We start from the raw sequence: 14670 nt of genomic DNA on the forward strand, positions 1-14670 counted from the left end.
TATCCCATATCAGTGATTCTAAATCACTTGTCAGAGATCTCAGCCCACTTCAACCAGTAGCTCTCAACCTTGCCTGCACATTGGAATCACTTGGGGAGCTTTTAAAAATCCCAAATGCCCAGACCACACTCCAGACCAATATAGCAGAATTTCTAGAGATGGAACTTTGGTATTAATACTTTACGTCCGTATTTTAAAATCTCCTCGGGTGATTCCAATGTCTTTCGAGGGCTGAATACTTCTCTGCATATAAAGTCCTTCTTCCTTTCCTCTGCTCAGAAAACTTCTATTCATCCTTCATGACCCAACCCACATAGCTCCTTTCTAGGATAGCCCTTCATGATACCTCCCCAGGGAGAGTTACCTTTTTCTTTCCCGAAACTTCCAACAACACCCTAGTCATCCAACTGTATCACAGTTATTTGCTTGCCTATCTGTCCGTCCCACCTTCTGTTCGGAACTCTGAGCTCCGTGAAGACACTGCGTGGCCTCCATCTCTCTACTCCTGATACCCAGCTCAGAGTCTGCCGTGCAGCTGACGATCAACAGGTGCTTCGGAATGGAAGGGAAGTCCGCAATGAAGGCCTTGAGCAGGAGAGGGGTGGGGAGTAGAGGCCAGTATTGTTTCTGGGTAGAAAGGCCACGGGTCTGCTCCCTTGTCAGCAGGATGGGGGTATCTCCCCAAACCGTTAGTAACAGGGTCCTCTTCTGTCAACAAGTTTGATGCAGGTTGGTCCACATTTCCTGCTTCCCTAGGAAATGCCACCAGTGTTACTCAGAGGCTCAGAGGGACACCAGAGTGAGTCTGTCATCTGTGCCTAGAGGCCTGGGGTGACTGTGACCACCTCCCCCCGCTCCCCACTCCAAGCCCACTCTACCTGGCCTGTTTCCAGGGCACTGTTGCTCTGAGGAGCTCCATGAGCAGCCTGTGGCCCCTGCTTCTGCCCCAGATCCAGGACCAGCCCACACAGCTCGGTCCTTGGCCAGAGCCATGTCTGGAAAACACTGGTGCAAGAGGAGGTGCAGACACTGCAGCCCCAGCCCAGGAGCCCGGGAGTAGACAAGAGAGGGTGACACTGGGCGGAACCATGGGACAGGTGCGTATTCTGCAAGGGCACAGCCTCCTTCCCTCATCACCTCCCCTCTCCTGGGGCAGCCCTGCCCCTCCTACACAGCGCTCTGGCCTGACAGTCCTTTCCTTGTCCTCTTATTAACCCTCCCCCATCCCCACTGAACCATTATTGCCCCATCTTAGGCCAAGGCCACACAAAGACTTCGGGCACGAGCTGGCCTACGGGGCTGGAGTGGCGCTAAGAGCACAGGCAGTGGAGTGAGGCCGCCCTGATGTGAGAACTCTTTCTGTCACTGCCTGGCCCTGTCTCCTCCCCGCCTCAGGTTCCTCATCTGTACAATGGGATTAAAAATTCAGTCCCCACCTTATAAACTCACAGTCTGGAGTGAACGAGGCACGAAGCCGAGAACGCTCCTCACATGTTCCTGACCTGGCCTCCTGGTCACTAGTCCAGGCCAAGGCCATGGCGAGGGCCCCACTCCCTTACACACACACACACACATCTCACTTCCCGAAGGGTTCTCAACCTCTCCCTCCCCCCACAACCCTCTCCAACTGACCGGCCAAAGTCCTGGTCGCCCGCAGAGTCCATCAACACAAGCAAGTGTTTTCTTTACACGTTGGGGCTTTTACTTCAATTTGAAGCAGATGGTTGAGCACAGACGTGAGCAGCTTTGGCCTTGTGCACAAGGAAGGAACAGGCCTTGACTTTGAACATGCCCGCCTCCCCACATACTGGCCCATTCCCCTGGTCCCTTCCTCCCCCTGCCCCCCTGCACAACCATCACAGCCCGCCGGCCCCCAGGCAGGGCGCCATCTTGTGTGCCCAGTCAGGAGGGCGGGCCCCTGGCAAGGAGTGGCTGGCTGGACCGGCTGGGGGTCAGCTTGGGGCAAGTCCCTGGGGTGAGGTACGGGTGGTCAGTATTGCCCCCCACCCTCCCATTCACTTCTCACGATGCTTAGGGCCCAAGAAGGAGCCTGGGCCCAGGGAACATGGGAAAATCAGGGTCAGAGGCCTGGGCAGCCAGAGGGAAGGAGAGGGGGGCCAGGATCTCAGATCTCACCCCACAGGCGACCCCAGCCTCCCTGTCACAGCCTCCCTATCACAGATAAGCCAGAAGGCTTATCTGCGTCCAGCCAGCTCGGGGCCCAGCTGTAGAAAGGGAGTTCCGGGTCAGAGGGTCAAAGCGCTTCCAACAGTCACCAAACGTCCATCCTTTCCACAAGTTCCTAGTGGAACTGCTGACTCGTCTTTGGCGTGAGATGGGACCCGGGCAACAGGAGGAGTAAACATCACAGAGCAACAGTGTGGCTTTTCACTATGGGGTCTTCTCACCCCATTTTGTTCAGTGTCTCTGTCGAATCTTTGGCAATGAATTTCTGCAGCCAGACGGTGGGCCTCAGGCCCGGGCAAGGGGAAGGCTTTGCTCTCCCCGTCCCACCAGGCAGAGAGCAAAGTGCAAAGTCACTGTGGAGTGGTTGCGGGGTGGGGTGGGGGAGAGGGCGAGAGGGGGGCAGGCAAGCTTCTGTCCTGAGAGGTGGCGGTCTGAGCATCCGGTGGCAACTTAGAGAGGACGACAAGGCTGGACTTGGCGAGCTCACCTTCTCCTCAAGCTTGACTGGAAAGAGGGCCCACAGCAGAGTCCTTGGACAAGCCCATGGCCGGTCACTCCTGAAAGAAACAACCAATGGGAGGAGAGGAATAAACTAGGAGGTTGGGATTAACATATACACACTACTGTATCTAAAATAGATAATCAACAAGGACCTACTGTAGAGCACTGGGAACTCTACTCAATACTCTGTCATAGCCTATATGGGAAAAGAATCTGAAAAAAAATAGATATCTGTATATATCTATATATAAAACTGAATCGCTTTGCTGTACACCTGAAACTAACACAACATTATAAATCAAATATACTCCAATATAAAAAAATAAACTAAAAAAATTAAGAAACGGCAGCTAAGACCCGGCACAGCCAAATAAATAAATAAATGTTTTTTAAAACTAAAAATAAACAAACAAAAAATAAAATAAATAAGCTAAAAGGATATATTGTATAGCACAGGCATTATAGCCAATATTTTACACTAACTTTAAGTGGAATATAATCTATAAAAATTTTGAATCCCTATATTATATACCTGAAACTAATATAATATTGTAAATCAACTATACCTCAATAAACAAGCAAACAAACAAAAAGAAGGGCTTCCCCGGTGGCGTAGTGGTTACGGATCCGCCTGCCAATGCAGAGGACACGGGTTCGAGCCCTGGTCCCGGAAGATCCCACATGCCGCAGAGCAACTAAGCCCGTGCGCCACAACTACTGAAGCCCACAAGCCTAGAGCCCACGAGCCACAGCTACTGAAGCCCATGTGCCTACAGCCCGTGCTCCGCAACAAGAGAAGCCACCGCAATGAGAATCCACAAGAGACACCACCGCAATGAGAAGCCCGCGCACCGCAAGGAAGAGTAGCCCCTGCCCGCCACAACTAGAGAAAGCCCGTGCGCAGCAACAAAGACCCAACGCAGCCAAAAATAAAAATTAAATAAATAAAAATTTTTTAAAAGCCAAGAAACAAACAAACGAAAAACAACCAATGGTCAGAAGTAGCCCCTACTGGTCCTGACTCCAGAAGGCCGACCTGTACCAGGTGCCGGCACCCATGGCACCTCCTCTTACTCGATCCTCGCAGCTGCCCGGGGAGGGGCTCGGGAGGGACTCTTATGGCCCAGGCAGGGACTGAATCTTGAAAGGTTCGGTAAGGGATGGAGCCAGCATCTGGACCCAGGACTGGCTGCTGCCAGAGCCCACATCGTTCCCTTACTCCCCACCCCTACCTTGCTGCATTTCAGAGCCACTGCTGATTTTGCTGGTTTGGGGGATGGGCGGGGTTGTAGAGGAAGCTCAGGGACCCCTGGTCCTGATACCACAGTCCCCCAGGTCACGCCTCTGAGGGATATCAGAGTCAGCCCCGTCCCCCCACGGGAATGGCATCCTTACCTCCTTCTCCCTACACCAGGGGTCCCCAGCCCCCGGGACCCCTGTACCGGTCTGCGGCCTGTTAGGAACCAGGCTGCGCAGCAGGAGGCGCTGCCCGTCGCTCCCATCACCGCCTGAACCCTCCCCTCCCCCACGGTCCGTGGAAAAACCGTCTTCCACGAAACCGGGCCCTGGTGCCCGAAAGGTTGGGGACCGCTGCCCTACACCCTTCAGACAAGACACTACACCGGCAGCCAAGAGGCTGACTCTAGGTGCAGTCCATGCCCCCGCCAGCTGGGCCTCAGTGCTCTCATCTATAAAATGACAGTGTCTTCATCTATAAGAGGACAGAGTCCTCAGCTGTAGTAGAAATGAAGTCTGACCTGGGAATTCGAACCCAGAAAACAGATGAACGTGGTTCTAGTCTATTTGGATCGGGAGACTACAGGGGACACAGAGAGAGGGGAGCCCAGAGTCTACAGTCTGCCTTCCAATGTGGAGCCTGGGATGGCTGTGAGAACCCAGGTGCTCTGGGGCAAACTGGGAAACCCCTAGGTTAGACGGTCTTTCAGTCCCTTGCAGTCCTTCACACTGGCAGCTGAACTTGGTGTTGCTCATGAGAAAACTGACCAGAGGGCGTGATTTGCTACAGGCAGGGACAGGAGATGCAAAAAGGTCCTGGGGCTGCCGGGCTTTAGCTTGGGGGGAGGTCAGAGCTGGTGGGGAGGCTCTTCAGGGGCTCCCAGTCCACCCAGAAGACGCAGGAGAATAACAGCCATCCGCTAACTGGGCACAGCACACCCCTAATACCGCAGTTCCAAATCCTTCTCTCCCGTTTCCTGCCACAACCCTGAACAAACAGCTAAGCACTTATTTTTGAAGCAAAACATCTGTCAGGCACCTCTGACATGCCAGGGAGCTTCTCACGTCCCCAGCTCAGAGGTAAGTGCTACGAGTTGGCAGCACCACGATTTGAATCCAGATCGGCAGTGTTTATTCTACCACAAAGAGCCTGCTCCTGCTGAAAGGGAGGCTCGGGGAGCCGGGCTGCAGCCAAACCACGAGGCTGGAGGGGCTGCTAACCACAGGCCCTAGTGAGCCTCAGGCCTGGGCGGCGCTGGGCAGGCAGCCAAGGTGCGAGGCCGGGGCAAGGCTGGAAGTGGGGTCCAGGGAGGGTGAGGGAGCCCAGCCAGGAGGAAGGAGTGTCCTCCAGCTAACAGAGGCTAAGAAGGGGAAAAGGAAAAGTGAGAGGAGGTAGCATCTTGATGTGGTGAATCCAGGCTCACATTCTCCGAGCCCATGGTGCGTGGCTGGCCCCAGCAGGAATCTGCTTTTTGTTACCGAGTCTGAGGAGGATTAAGAAGCGGAAAGGAAACCCGTGGGGATGGCACTGGGTCTGTGGTCCACGGGGTGATTTACAGCCGCGTCATCCCGGCGCTGGCTGCCTGGGCGGGCCCTGCCGAGGACTGGCCCGGAGTTCCTCCCTTGTTCAGTCTGCCTGCGGTCAGGGAAGGCACGGAAGGCTGGGGCAGCTGAAGCCATCCCACTGGCTGCCCTGTAAAGGCGGCCGCCTGGCCGGGCCCAGCCCCAAGCCCTCAGTCGGCTCTCAGACTCCACTGAAGCCATGGCTACCACCCAAGAGCAAGGGAGACAGGGGTTTCTCTCGCCAAGGCCCGACCTCCAATTCTCAACCCCACCCTTTCCCTAACGTCTACACTGGACCTGCGTTCCCACCACCCACCTTGGTCCAGGAATGCCAGCGCATGCATCATCCATCCAAGGAAGCCTTATGTCAACTGGAGCGTGGTGGGAAGAACACTGGGAGGCCTTAGGTGCCACGAGCTTTTTTTTTTTTTTGCAATTAACCAACTGTGTGACCTTGGGGAACTGACTCTCCCTCTCTGTGCTTTAATTCCTTCACCTGTACGGCAAGTGCATGTACATGGATTAGCACTCCCCAAAGGGTGCTCTTCAGAACACTAGCCAGGTGAGGTATATCCCATGAGTTTGGGAAACATCACAGACCCTGGCCCGACTTTGGAAAGTCACTGTGTATATGAACATATTAAAGTCTCTGAAAAGTCCTACAGTAAAGAAATTCGTGTGGCTTTACTTACCCAGTGTTTTCCCAACCCATTTGATTGTGTGACTGCAACTGCATTGTGAGTAGTAGAAACTCACTCTACTCTTCCCGTTATTTAAGGCTGCACAAGGGCATTTCAGAGGGGCCGGGGGAAAGTCTCAGGAAAGCTTGTTGAACCTCAGTAGGGGCAATCTATGGCCCTTCCCTCCAGGTACCTGCCAACATCACTCAGCCACTTCCAGGCTCTGCTTCTTTCTTGCCTGTCTGCCCATTGGCCCAATCTCTCAGCATCCCAACCCCGAAGACCCAGTGAAGGCAGTCAGTTGGTCCAGCCTCAGTCAGATTCCTTCCCCTAGATCAATCTGGTGTGGCTGAGAGACAGGAGACAAACCTACCTATGCCATCCCTTCAGAAGAGGTGGGGTATGTGTGTGTGTGTGCGCGCGCGCGTGTACGTAGTGTGGACGTGTATGTGTGTGCACGCACACATGCAAGCATAACTGCAAATACAGGGAACAGGGCTGGACATACTCCCCACTGTGACAACCACACCACAGACCCCCTTCTCATGTAACTCCTGGCAACATCCTGCTTGGGTCCACGTGAGAAGCACAGCTTGAAAGGGCCTCTTGCGTCCCCTCTGGCTCTGGCCTTCTGTGGGTGGTGTTCCCACCGCGGCCAAGGCTCTGATTATGGCTGGGTAAGGCTCTCACCGTCCTGAGGAGCCCCCTGCAGCATGACCCCTCCACACGAAAGATGCCCTTTAAACACAGGTCTTGCTGCCCACTAATACAAACTTTAAAAATGACTAGACAAGATGCCTCCCAGGTCCCTTCCAGCAGGTCTGAAGTGCTGAGTCCGACTGAAGTGATTTGGTTAGGGTGACAAAGTGTCTGGGTTTATCACATTCAGAAATCATCTTTTTTTCTTTTTTGGCCACAGCATGGCATTCAGGATCTTAGCTCCCCAACCAGGGATCAAACCGTGCCCTCGGCAGTGAAAGTGCAGAGTCCTAACCACTGGACCGCCAGGGAATTCCCAGAAATCATCTTTTTATCTGCTCACTCATTTGTGGTCAGAATGTCAGCTCCACAATGGCAGGGACATGGTCGTTTTGTTCGCTGCTATAGCCCCAGAGCCTAGAACAGTCTGGACACACAGTAGCATCTCAATAAATATTTGTTATTTGTTGGACGTGTGAATATTTCCAGTTACCAGGCATTTTATTTACTGTAGCATTTAAGTACCACCAGATACGTTTCCTATTTCAAATGTAACACTGAGCATTTTTGTAACTGTGCCTATGTTTTAGGGGAACTTTTGGTAATTGTTGTGAACCCAGGAACAATGTTGTATCTGTCTGTTTTTGTTCACTTCCAGTTTTTAAATTTCTAATTATACCTCCTCTGCTTACTAAGTTTGTCCCTGGCTTTAAGTGGATTGGTTTCCTCTCCTCATCACTTCTGTGTGCTTCAGGGTGATTTTATCACTTTGGGGGCATTTTAAAAAAATGATTATTTCTGCCTGTAAGTTATTTTACCTTTTAAGTTCATTTTCAGTCACTTCACCTATTTAACCTTTTTGTTTGTTTGTTTGTTTTTTGTTTTTTTGCGGGACGTGGGCCTCTCACTGTTGTGGCCTCTCCCGTTGTGGAGCACAGGCTCCGGACGTGCAGGCTCAGCGGCCATGGCTCACGGGCCCAGCCGCTCCACGGCAGGTGGGATCTTCCCAGACCGGGGCACAAACCCGTGTCCCCTGCATCGGCAGGCAGACTCTCAACCACTGCGCCACCAGGGAAGCCCTATTTAACCATTTTTGACTGTTTTCAAATCATACATCTTTCTGTATTTAAGCAATTTGTATAGAGCCTTCTATGTGTAGAAAAAGACATCAAATGGGATTGAAATCCTGAGTTTTTTGTTTTTTATGGTTTGTCCTAAAAGGAGCAGTCAGATTGCAATGTTACTTTAAAACTAAAATATGAAAGACAAGCAGGGAGGGCATGGGAGAAGTATTCTTCAAGACCCACACTATCAGGCATTATTTTACCTTTCACTTTTACGCACACCAATATATGGGCTAGAAAGGGTTTGGTTCTAAATGCTGACCACTAGGGTTCATCTTGGCCTCAAAGCCAGCGGGACTCTGGGGCCCTGGGCAGGCTGGTTGATCTCTCAAAGCCTCAGTTTACTCATCTTTAAAATGAGCACAGGGGAGGGATAAACTGTGAGATCGGGATTGACATATACACCTATTATATATAAAATAGGTAACTAATAAGGACTTACTGTACAGCACAGGGAACTCTACTCAGTCCTCTGTAATGACCTATATGGGAAAAGAACCTGAAAAAAAGTGGATATATGTATATGTCTAACTGATTCACTTTTCTGTACACCTGAAACTAACACAACATTGCAAACCAACTATACTCCAGTAAAAATTAAAAAAATAAAATGAGCACAGTAACAGTATCCACTTTCTAGCTCAGTTGCGAAGAATCAATGGGACAAGAGAGCCACGCTCCCAGCAGGGCCTGGTCCACAGTGTAAGCACCAGCTCCCATTCCTGCAAAGAGCTGGGTCCTTGGTGTGATTCACTGGTGTTTGAAAACATAAAATGGCATCATAGGCTGAAAAGTCTCAAAAGAAGTAACCAGAAATAGTCATATGGAACCAACTGTCATCTTGGCCAATCTGCTTTAGACGAATTCTTTTTTAAAAATAAGCACAACTTTTAAATTACTTAAGTCACATCCATGAAGAATGAATAACCAAAGTGTGGTACAGTCATACAATGGAATATTATTCAGCCATAAAAAGGAATGAAGTACTGACATATGACAGAACTTGGATGAACCTTGAAAACAGTACGCTAGGTGAAAGGAGCCAGACACAAAAGCCCACGTATTACAGGATTCCATTCACATGAAATGTCCAGAACAGGGAAACCCATAGATTAGTGGTTGCCTAGGGCTGGAAGGGAGGAGATTGCTAAAGCATATGGGGTTTCTTTGGGGGCTGATGAAAATGCTCTAAAATTGGCTGTGGTGATGGCCACATTTTAGTGAAAAAACTAAAAAATCATTGAATTGTACACTTTAAATGGGTAAACTATAATCTCAATAAAAATGTTAAAGATTTTGGGACTTCCCTGGTGGCACAGTGGTTAAGAATCCGCCTGCCAATGCAGGGGACACGGGTTCAATCCCTGGTCCGGGAAGATCCCACATGCGGCGGAGCAACTAAGCCCGTGCACCACAACTGCTGAGCCTGTGTGCCACAACTACTGAAGCCCGCGCACCTAGATCCCGTGCTCCACAACAAGAGAAGCCACCGCAATGAGAAGCCCGCCCACCGCAATGAAGAGTCGTCCCCGCTCGCCACAACTAGAGAAAGCCCGCGCACAGCAACGAAGACCCAACGCAGCCAAAAATAAATAAGTAAATAAATTTATAATTTAAAAAACTGTTAAAATTTTTGTAAACGCCTAAGTAGTATATGTTAATTATAGAAAAGTTAGAAAACACAGAAGAGTGAACAGAAGAAAACCATTTAAATCACCTCCATCTTCCCACCGAGAGAAACCATGATAGTGCTGGGCGATTGCTGTTCCACATACTTTTCCTTTTTTTTTTTTTTCCTAGTTGATATACAATGCTGTGTTGGTTTCAAGTGCAAAGCAAAGTGATTCCGTTATATATATATATATATATATATATATATATATATATGTACATATATATATTTTTAGATTCTTTTCGATTATAGGTTATTACAAGACATTGAATATAGTTCCCTGTGCTATACAGTAGGTCCTCGCTGTTTATCTCTTTTATACATAGTGGTGCGTATCTGTTAATTCCAAACTCCTAATTTATCCCTTCCCACCCTTTTCCCCTTCGGTAACCATAAGTCTGTTTTCTATGCCTTTGAGTCTGTTTTTGTTGTGTAAATAAATTCGCTTGTATCATTTTTAAGATTGTACCGATAAGTGGCGTCAGATGGTGTTTGTCTTTCTCTGTGTGACTTGCTTCACTTAGTATGATCATCTCTAGGCCCATCCATCCACATACTTCTCCTATGCATAGGCAGACCTATGTTGGATTTCATGGGAGTGAAATCAGCTTGTGCAAACTGTACGGCAAGCTGGTGTTTGTGTTTTCTCCAACACTCCAGCCCATACATCTTTGCATCTGGCAGATCTGCTTCCACCTCTCCAAGGGCCAGGCTCTGCTGAGGTTATTCTGGGCACAAGCATAGGCCTGGGCTTCTGGCCTCCAAACTTCCCAGGGAACTGGAAGCAAGTATGGACCAGCCCACCCCCAGCGTCTCCCGCCTCGCCTGGCCTGGGCGCCACGGGTGACAGGCAGGAAATTTATGAGCAGTTGGAGCTGGCTGCTCTTTGCTGAGGGCGGGAACATGGTGTGAATCAACGACCACACTGTGTCCAGGCTGGGAGGGCTCTCAAGGTGCCAGGATCTAAGAGTTGCAAAGTTATAGCCAGAGCCCCTTGTGAGCCAGGAGAATCCGCCTGGGGACCATGAACTGGGGGAAGACTTCATTTAGTCATCAAAGGTTTATTGAGTTCCTCCTGTCAGCTCTGTGACAGGCATCAGGGCTGGCGGCCCTGCCCTGGAGCAGCTTACAGTCTAACCCCAGGGCAAAGCAGAAAGCACCAAAATGCTCTCCTGGTAAATGCTGTCCAGTCACCTCTTCCCCCTGCCCCCCGCCGTGTCCCTCCAGGCCACTCATCAGAGAAGTGAATGTGATCGCCAGGAGCTCCCGGCTACAGGGTGCAGACAGCTTCCTGTGATACTAGGAGGACGTCCTGCCCTGCCGGCCCAGGTCAGGAGCAACAGTGGGTCCAGCAGTCTAAACCGCTCGCTGACTGGGGCCAACATTTATGTTCAAACCTCAGGGTCAGTCAAGGACATACAGAAGAACTTTCCTAGCTGTAGGAAACAACCACTGAGTAACACTGGGGACCCCTCCTGTGCTAAGATGCTGGAGCTGAAGCTGGGACCCAGGCACCCAGGCCAGCACTAAGAGAGCACCGTCCAGTCCCGGGCATCCCCCCTTGCGCAGAGTTACTTCCACCCACGGGAATGGAGGCTCCAGGAGGGCAGGGTTCTGCTGGCTGTGTCCCTGCTGTGTCCCCAGTCCAGGACAATGGGGCCTCCAGTCCAACTGCCTGCCCCGAAACCCACCTCACTGCAGTCTGGGGAAATGTGTTTCCCCTCTGAAGCCTCCAAGCACTTCATACCGACTCCTCCTACACCCCTCTGTGCTCGAGTTATGGCTGGTGCAGCTGCCATCGCCCACTTGCTCCCCCCACACGGCTCCACCACGGGCTCCTGAGAGAGGGGGCCAGGTCGTCCTCCCAGGCCTGGGGACAGTAGTCCGTGAATCGGCTGAGGGCGGCCTCGTCCGGAGCCCAACACACTCCTTTGCATGTGCGGCTGTACAGTCCTTGGGAGGTGTTGTCACTGCTTCCATTTTGCAGATGGGGAAATGGAGGCCCTCGGTCACACGCTAGGATGCAGCAGAGCAAGGCAGACCCCTCAGTCCCTAGAGGATTCAGCTTCTTCACTGGCAATTGGGACTAGGAAGTCCTCAAGCCACCCCCCCAGCTGCCACCTCTCTTGGTGCTAAGAAAGCCTCAGCCTTCATCCCCTGGGGCCTAAGGGAAGGTGGGAGGCCCGGCGCTTGCAGAGCCGGGCCAGAGCTCAGAGGGAGAACCCACGCCTGCAGGGGACGGGCAGGGAGACCCCAGGTGCCGCCGGGCCAACCCTTCTCGGGCTGCAGGCTGACCATTTCTGCTTCTCTCTCCGTGCTCCCGCCACGTCTCTCTGTGCCAGCTCTCTCTTGGCCTCCCCTCTGCTTCTCTCTCCACGTCTGTCAGCCTATCTGCCTTTCTTGGTCCCCACCTCACCCCACCCACAGTACAGGGCACGGCAAGGGCCGAGCTGGTCTGGGTGAGGCCTGAGGCCCAGCTGCTGCAGCTTCCCATCTGCTCCCCTTCCTGTGAGGTTGTCCAGCCAATTCCACTTCGCTGCACGCTGCCCTTCCAGACCGCAGAAGCTCAAGGAGCTCCTGCCCTTGCCCCATAGCCAGAGAAGGCACCTGGGCTGGAGGGCAGCAGATAGCTGGGCAGACACGTGGCCCAGCCAGGTGAGGAAGGCCCTGCTCCCTGGAAGCGTCCCTAGGGCCCCGACTCAGGACCCTCACACACGCCCCCCACCCCCCGCCAACACTACACATATACGCACACCCCTAACCACAGTGTCCCCGGGGCCCCCATCATGCTTCTGCATATCTCCGTGCCTCCCCTCTCCCCAATTCTTTTTTTTTAATTTAATTTATCTTGGCTGCAACAGGTCTTAGTTGTGGCACACAGGATCTTCACTGCAGCACGTGGGATCTTTTAGTTGTGGCCCGTGGGATCTAGTTCCCTGACCAGGGATCGAACCTAGGCCCCCTGCATTGGGAGCATGGAGCCTTAGCCACTGGACCACCAGGGAAGTCCCTCCCCCTCCCCTCCCCAATCCTTATAGCAAAGCAACAGCAGGAGCGAGGGGGCATCAACCAGACAAGCCAATTCATGCTGAAGTGCTGGCCCACAAGCCTTTGCAAAGCCCACAGCATGTCTTCAGGAGACGCCCAGTCAGAGTCTAGCTGTGGATACTTCAGGATCAGTGGGGGCAATAATGGGGTGGCTGGGAGAGGCCACCAGGCCCCTGGACAGTCCAAATAACCAAATGATTTCTGAAAAAACAGTGTGCAAACCCCTCCTCTGGCCCCTCCCATCGTCCCTAAGCCCCTCATAGCTAGATTCTGGAGCTACCGTGGGATTCAGGAAAGGGTAGGACATCTCTGATCAGGGCTCTTTACTCACCACCACCCTGACCGTCAGTGATACCACAAAAGTACTGGGGAGAGAAACGGATCTTTCGCCCACACGCACACTTAAGTGCACGTACATGCGCTCCCTGACGCACAAGCACCCTCACGGACGCAGTGCAGCGTAGTCGCTAAAGGTGCCGGCTGTGGCATCAGACAGCCTCTGTTTGAATCCTGACTTCCCCATTCCACCAGCCGTAGGACTTGGAGCACTTACGTAACCTCTCTGTGCCTCGGTTTCTCCACCTATAAAATGGCAATAATAGTAGTCTACTGTCTGAGGCTGAAGAGAGGATTAAAGGTCACAAAGGCTGCGAAGCCAAGCACTCAGGGTTAGGCAGCCACGTGTCAGTACAGACACGTGTGTATGTATGTGTGTGTGTCGGGGGGGTCTCCCCCCACTTGCATGTCAGCTCCTCAAGGCAGGAACTGTGTCTCCCCATCAGGTGGTCAGGGCCCCACTGGGGACACGGCAGAGAGGAGCTAGCTGCCCCTGAGATAGTGTGGAAGACAGCTAGAAACACCTCACTTGCTTGGGCTTTCACGCTTCCATTCATTCGGCAAACATGTACTGAGTGTTTAGACTGTGCCCGGCTCCATTCGGAGCACAGGGGGGCCCCCCCGCAGTGAGCAAAACAGACAAGGACCCCGACCCGCGCAGCGCTGCCCCCGCAGGAGAACAAGCCCCTGAGCAGGAGTGAGTTTCCCTAGAGAAAGGAAGCCGTGTGTTTTCTGTGCCCAAACAGCTTGGACAGGTCCCAGTTCCCAGTAATTGATGCACTTCCCTGCATTCTCCGTCAGACGCTACTGGATGTACTTCAGCTTCCCCTTGACAACTCAAGGTCAAGCCCGGGAACGTCAGTCTACAGAAGACTCCCCAGGTCCTTGAGGCTCCTGGGGCCCCTTACCCCGACACTAAATGGCTCCAAGCCTCTTGGCTTTTCTGAGCCCCTGGTGTGTTGCCCTTTTTGTTCTCTGTTTCCTCCCACGCCATCAGGCCACTGGCTGTGATTCTGGGGGCTGTCACTGCACCTGCTCCAGGAGCTGGTCTCCTGGTTGTTTCTGCTCAGCTGCTCTGACCCGAGCCTCCAGGGAGTCAGGCTTGTAAGAACTGTGCGCAGAGCTAAGCACAGTGGGCTCCGAACAAGGTCCTGCAGGGCTCTCCTGTGAGCTTTCCTGCCTGGCCTTTGTGTCGTTCAGCCTGAGTTCCAAAGGGTGGGGCCTTTGTTTTGTTCTCCAAAGTGACCCAGCACCTAAAACAATGCCTGGCACATAGTAAACACGCAAAACTGTTTATTCTTAAATAAATGTACAGCGTCCTTCGAGCTTAATTCATCTTTTTCTGCTTCTGTTGAATAAACGAAGCACCACTGCGTGTATACGTGGAGGGGGTGGGTGCCAAAGTGGATCCTGACCCCTGGGGAAGAGGGGAAGTTCTGAAACCCTTGAAGACCTCTGGGCACCTCCCGGGTGCCAGACACTCAGTCCACCGTGTGGGAGGCCCTCCGTCTGATCCTGGCAGACAGTGCCTACAGATGCCCCAACAAACCTGTGCGCGCGCACACACACACACACACACACACACACACGCACGCACACGCACGCACAGAGCAGAAGGACAGAC

The 14670-nt window shown here is 52.4% G+C and overlaps 1 protein-coding gene across 2 annotated transcripts in view; it reads right to left on the minus strand.

Moving 5' to 3' along the window:
- Nucleotides 1–253: 253 nt before the first annotated feature.
- The window catches only part of ATOH8 (atonal bHLH transcription factor 8), a 35772-nt gene continuing 21355 nt past the window's right edge, over nt 254–14670 (minus strand). Inside the window, exons 3-4 of one of the 2 annotated variants that reach the window (XR_003794824.1) lie at nt 1633–2744; nt 254–752 (exon numbers count right to left, since the gene is read on the minus strand). Coding sequence is in view for 1 of the 2 variants with exons in the window: in XM_029231379.1 (XP_029087212.1) it covers nt 2739–2744 (6 nt within the window). In the remaining variant the exon portion in view is untranslated. Of the gene's footprint in view, nt 753–1627; nt 2745–14670 lie in introns of those variants that run through there. The other variant, XM_029231379.1, reaches the window with a different exon arrangement.

The sequence above is a fragment of the Monodon monoceros genome, unplaced genomic scaffold, assembly GCF_005190385.1.
Source record: "Monodon monoceros isolate NGI ecotype Baffin Bay Population unplaced genomic scaffold, NGI_Narwhal_1 Super_Scaffold_19, whole genome shotgun sequence".
NCBI classification, from domain to species: Eukaryota; Metazoa; Chordata; class Mammalia; order Artiodactyla; family Monodontidae; genus Monodon; species Monodon monoceros.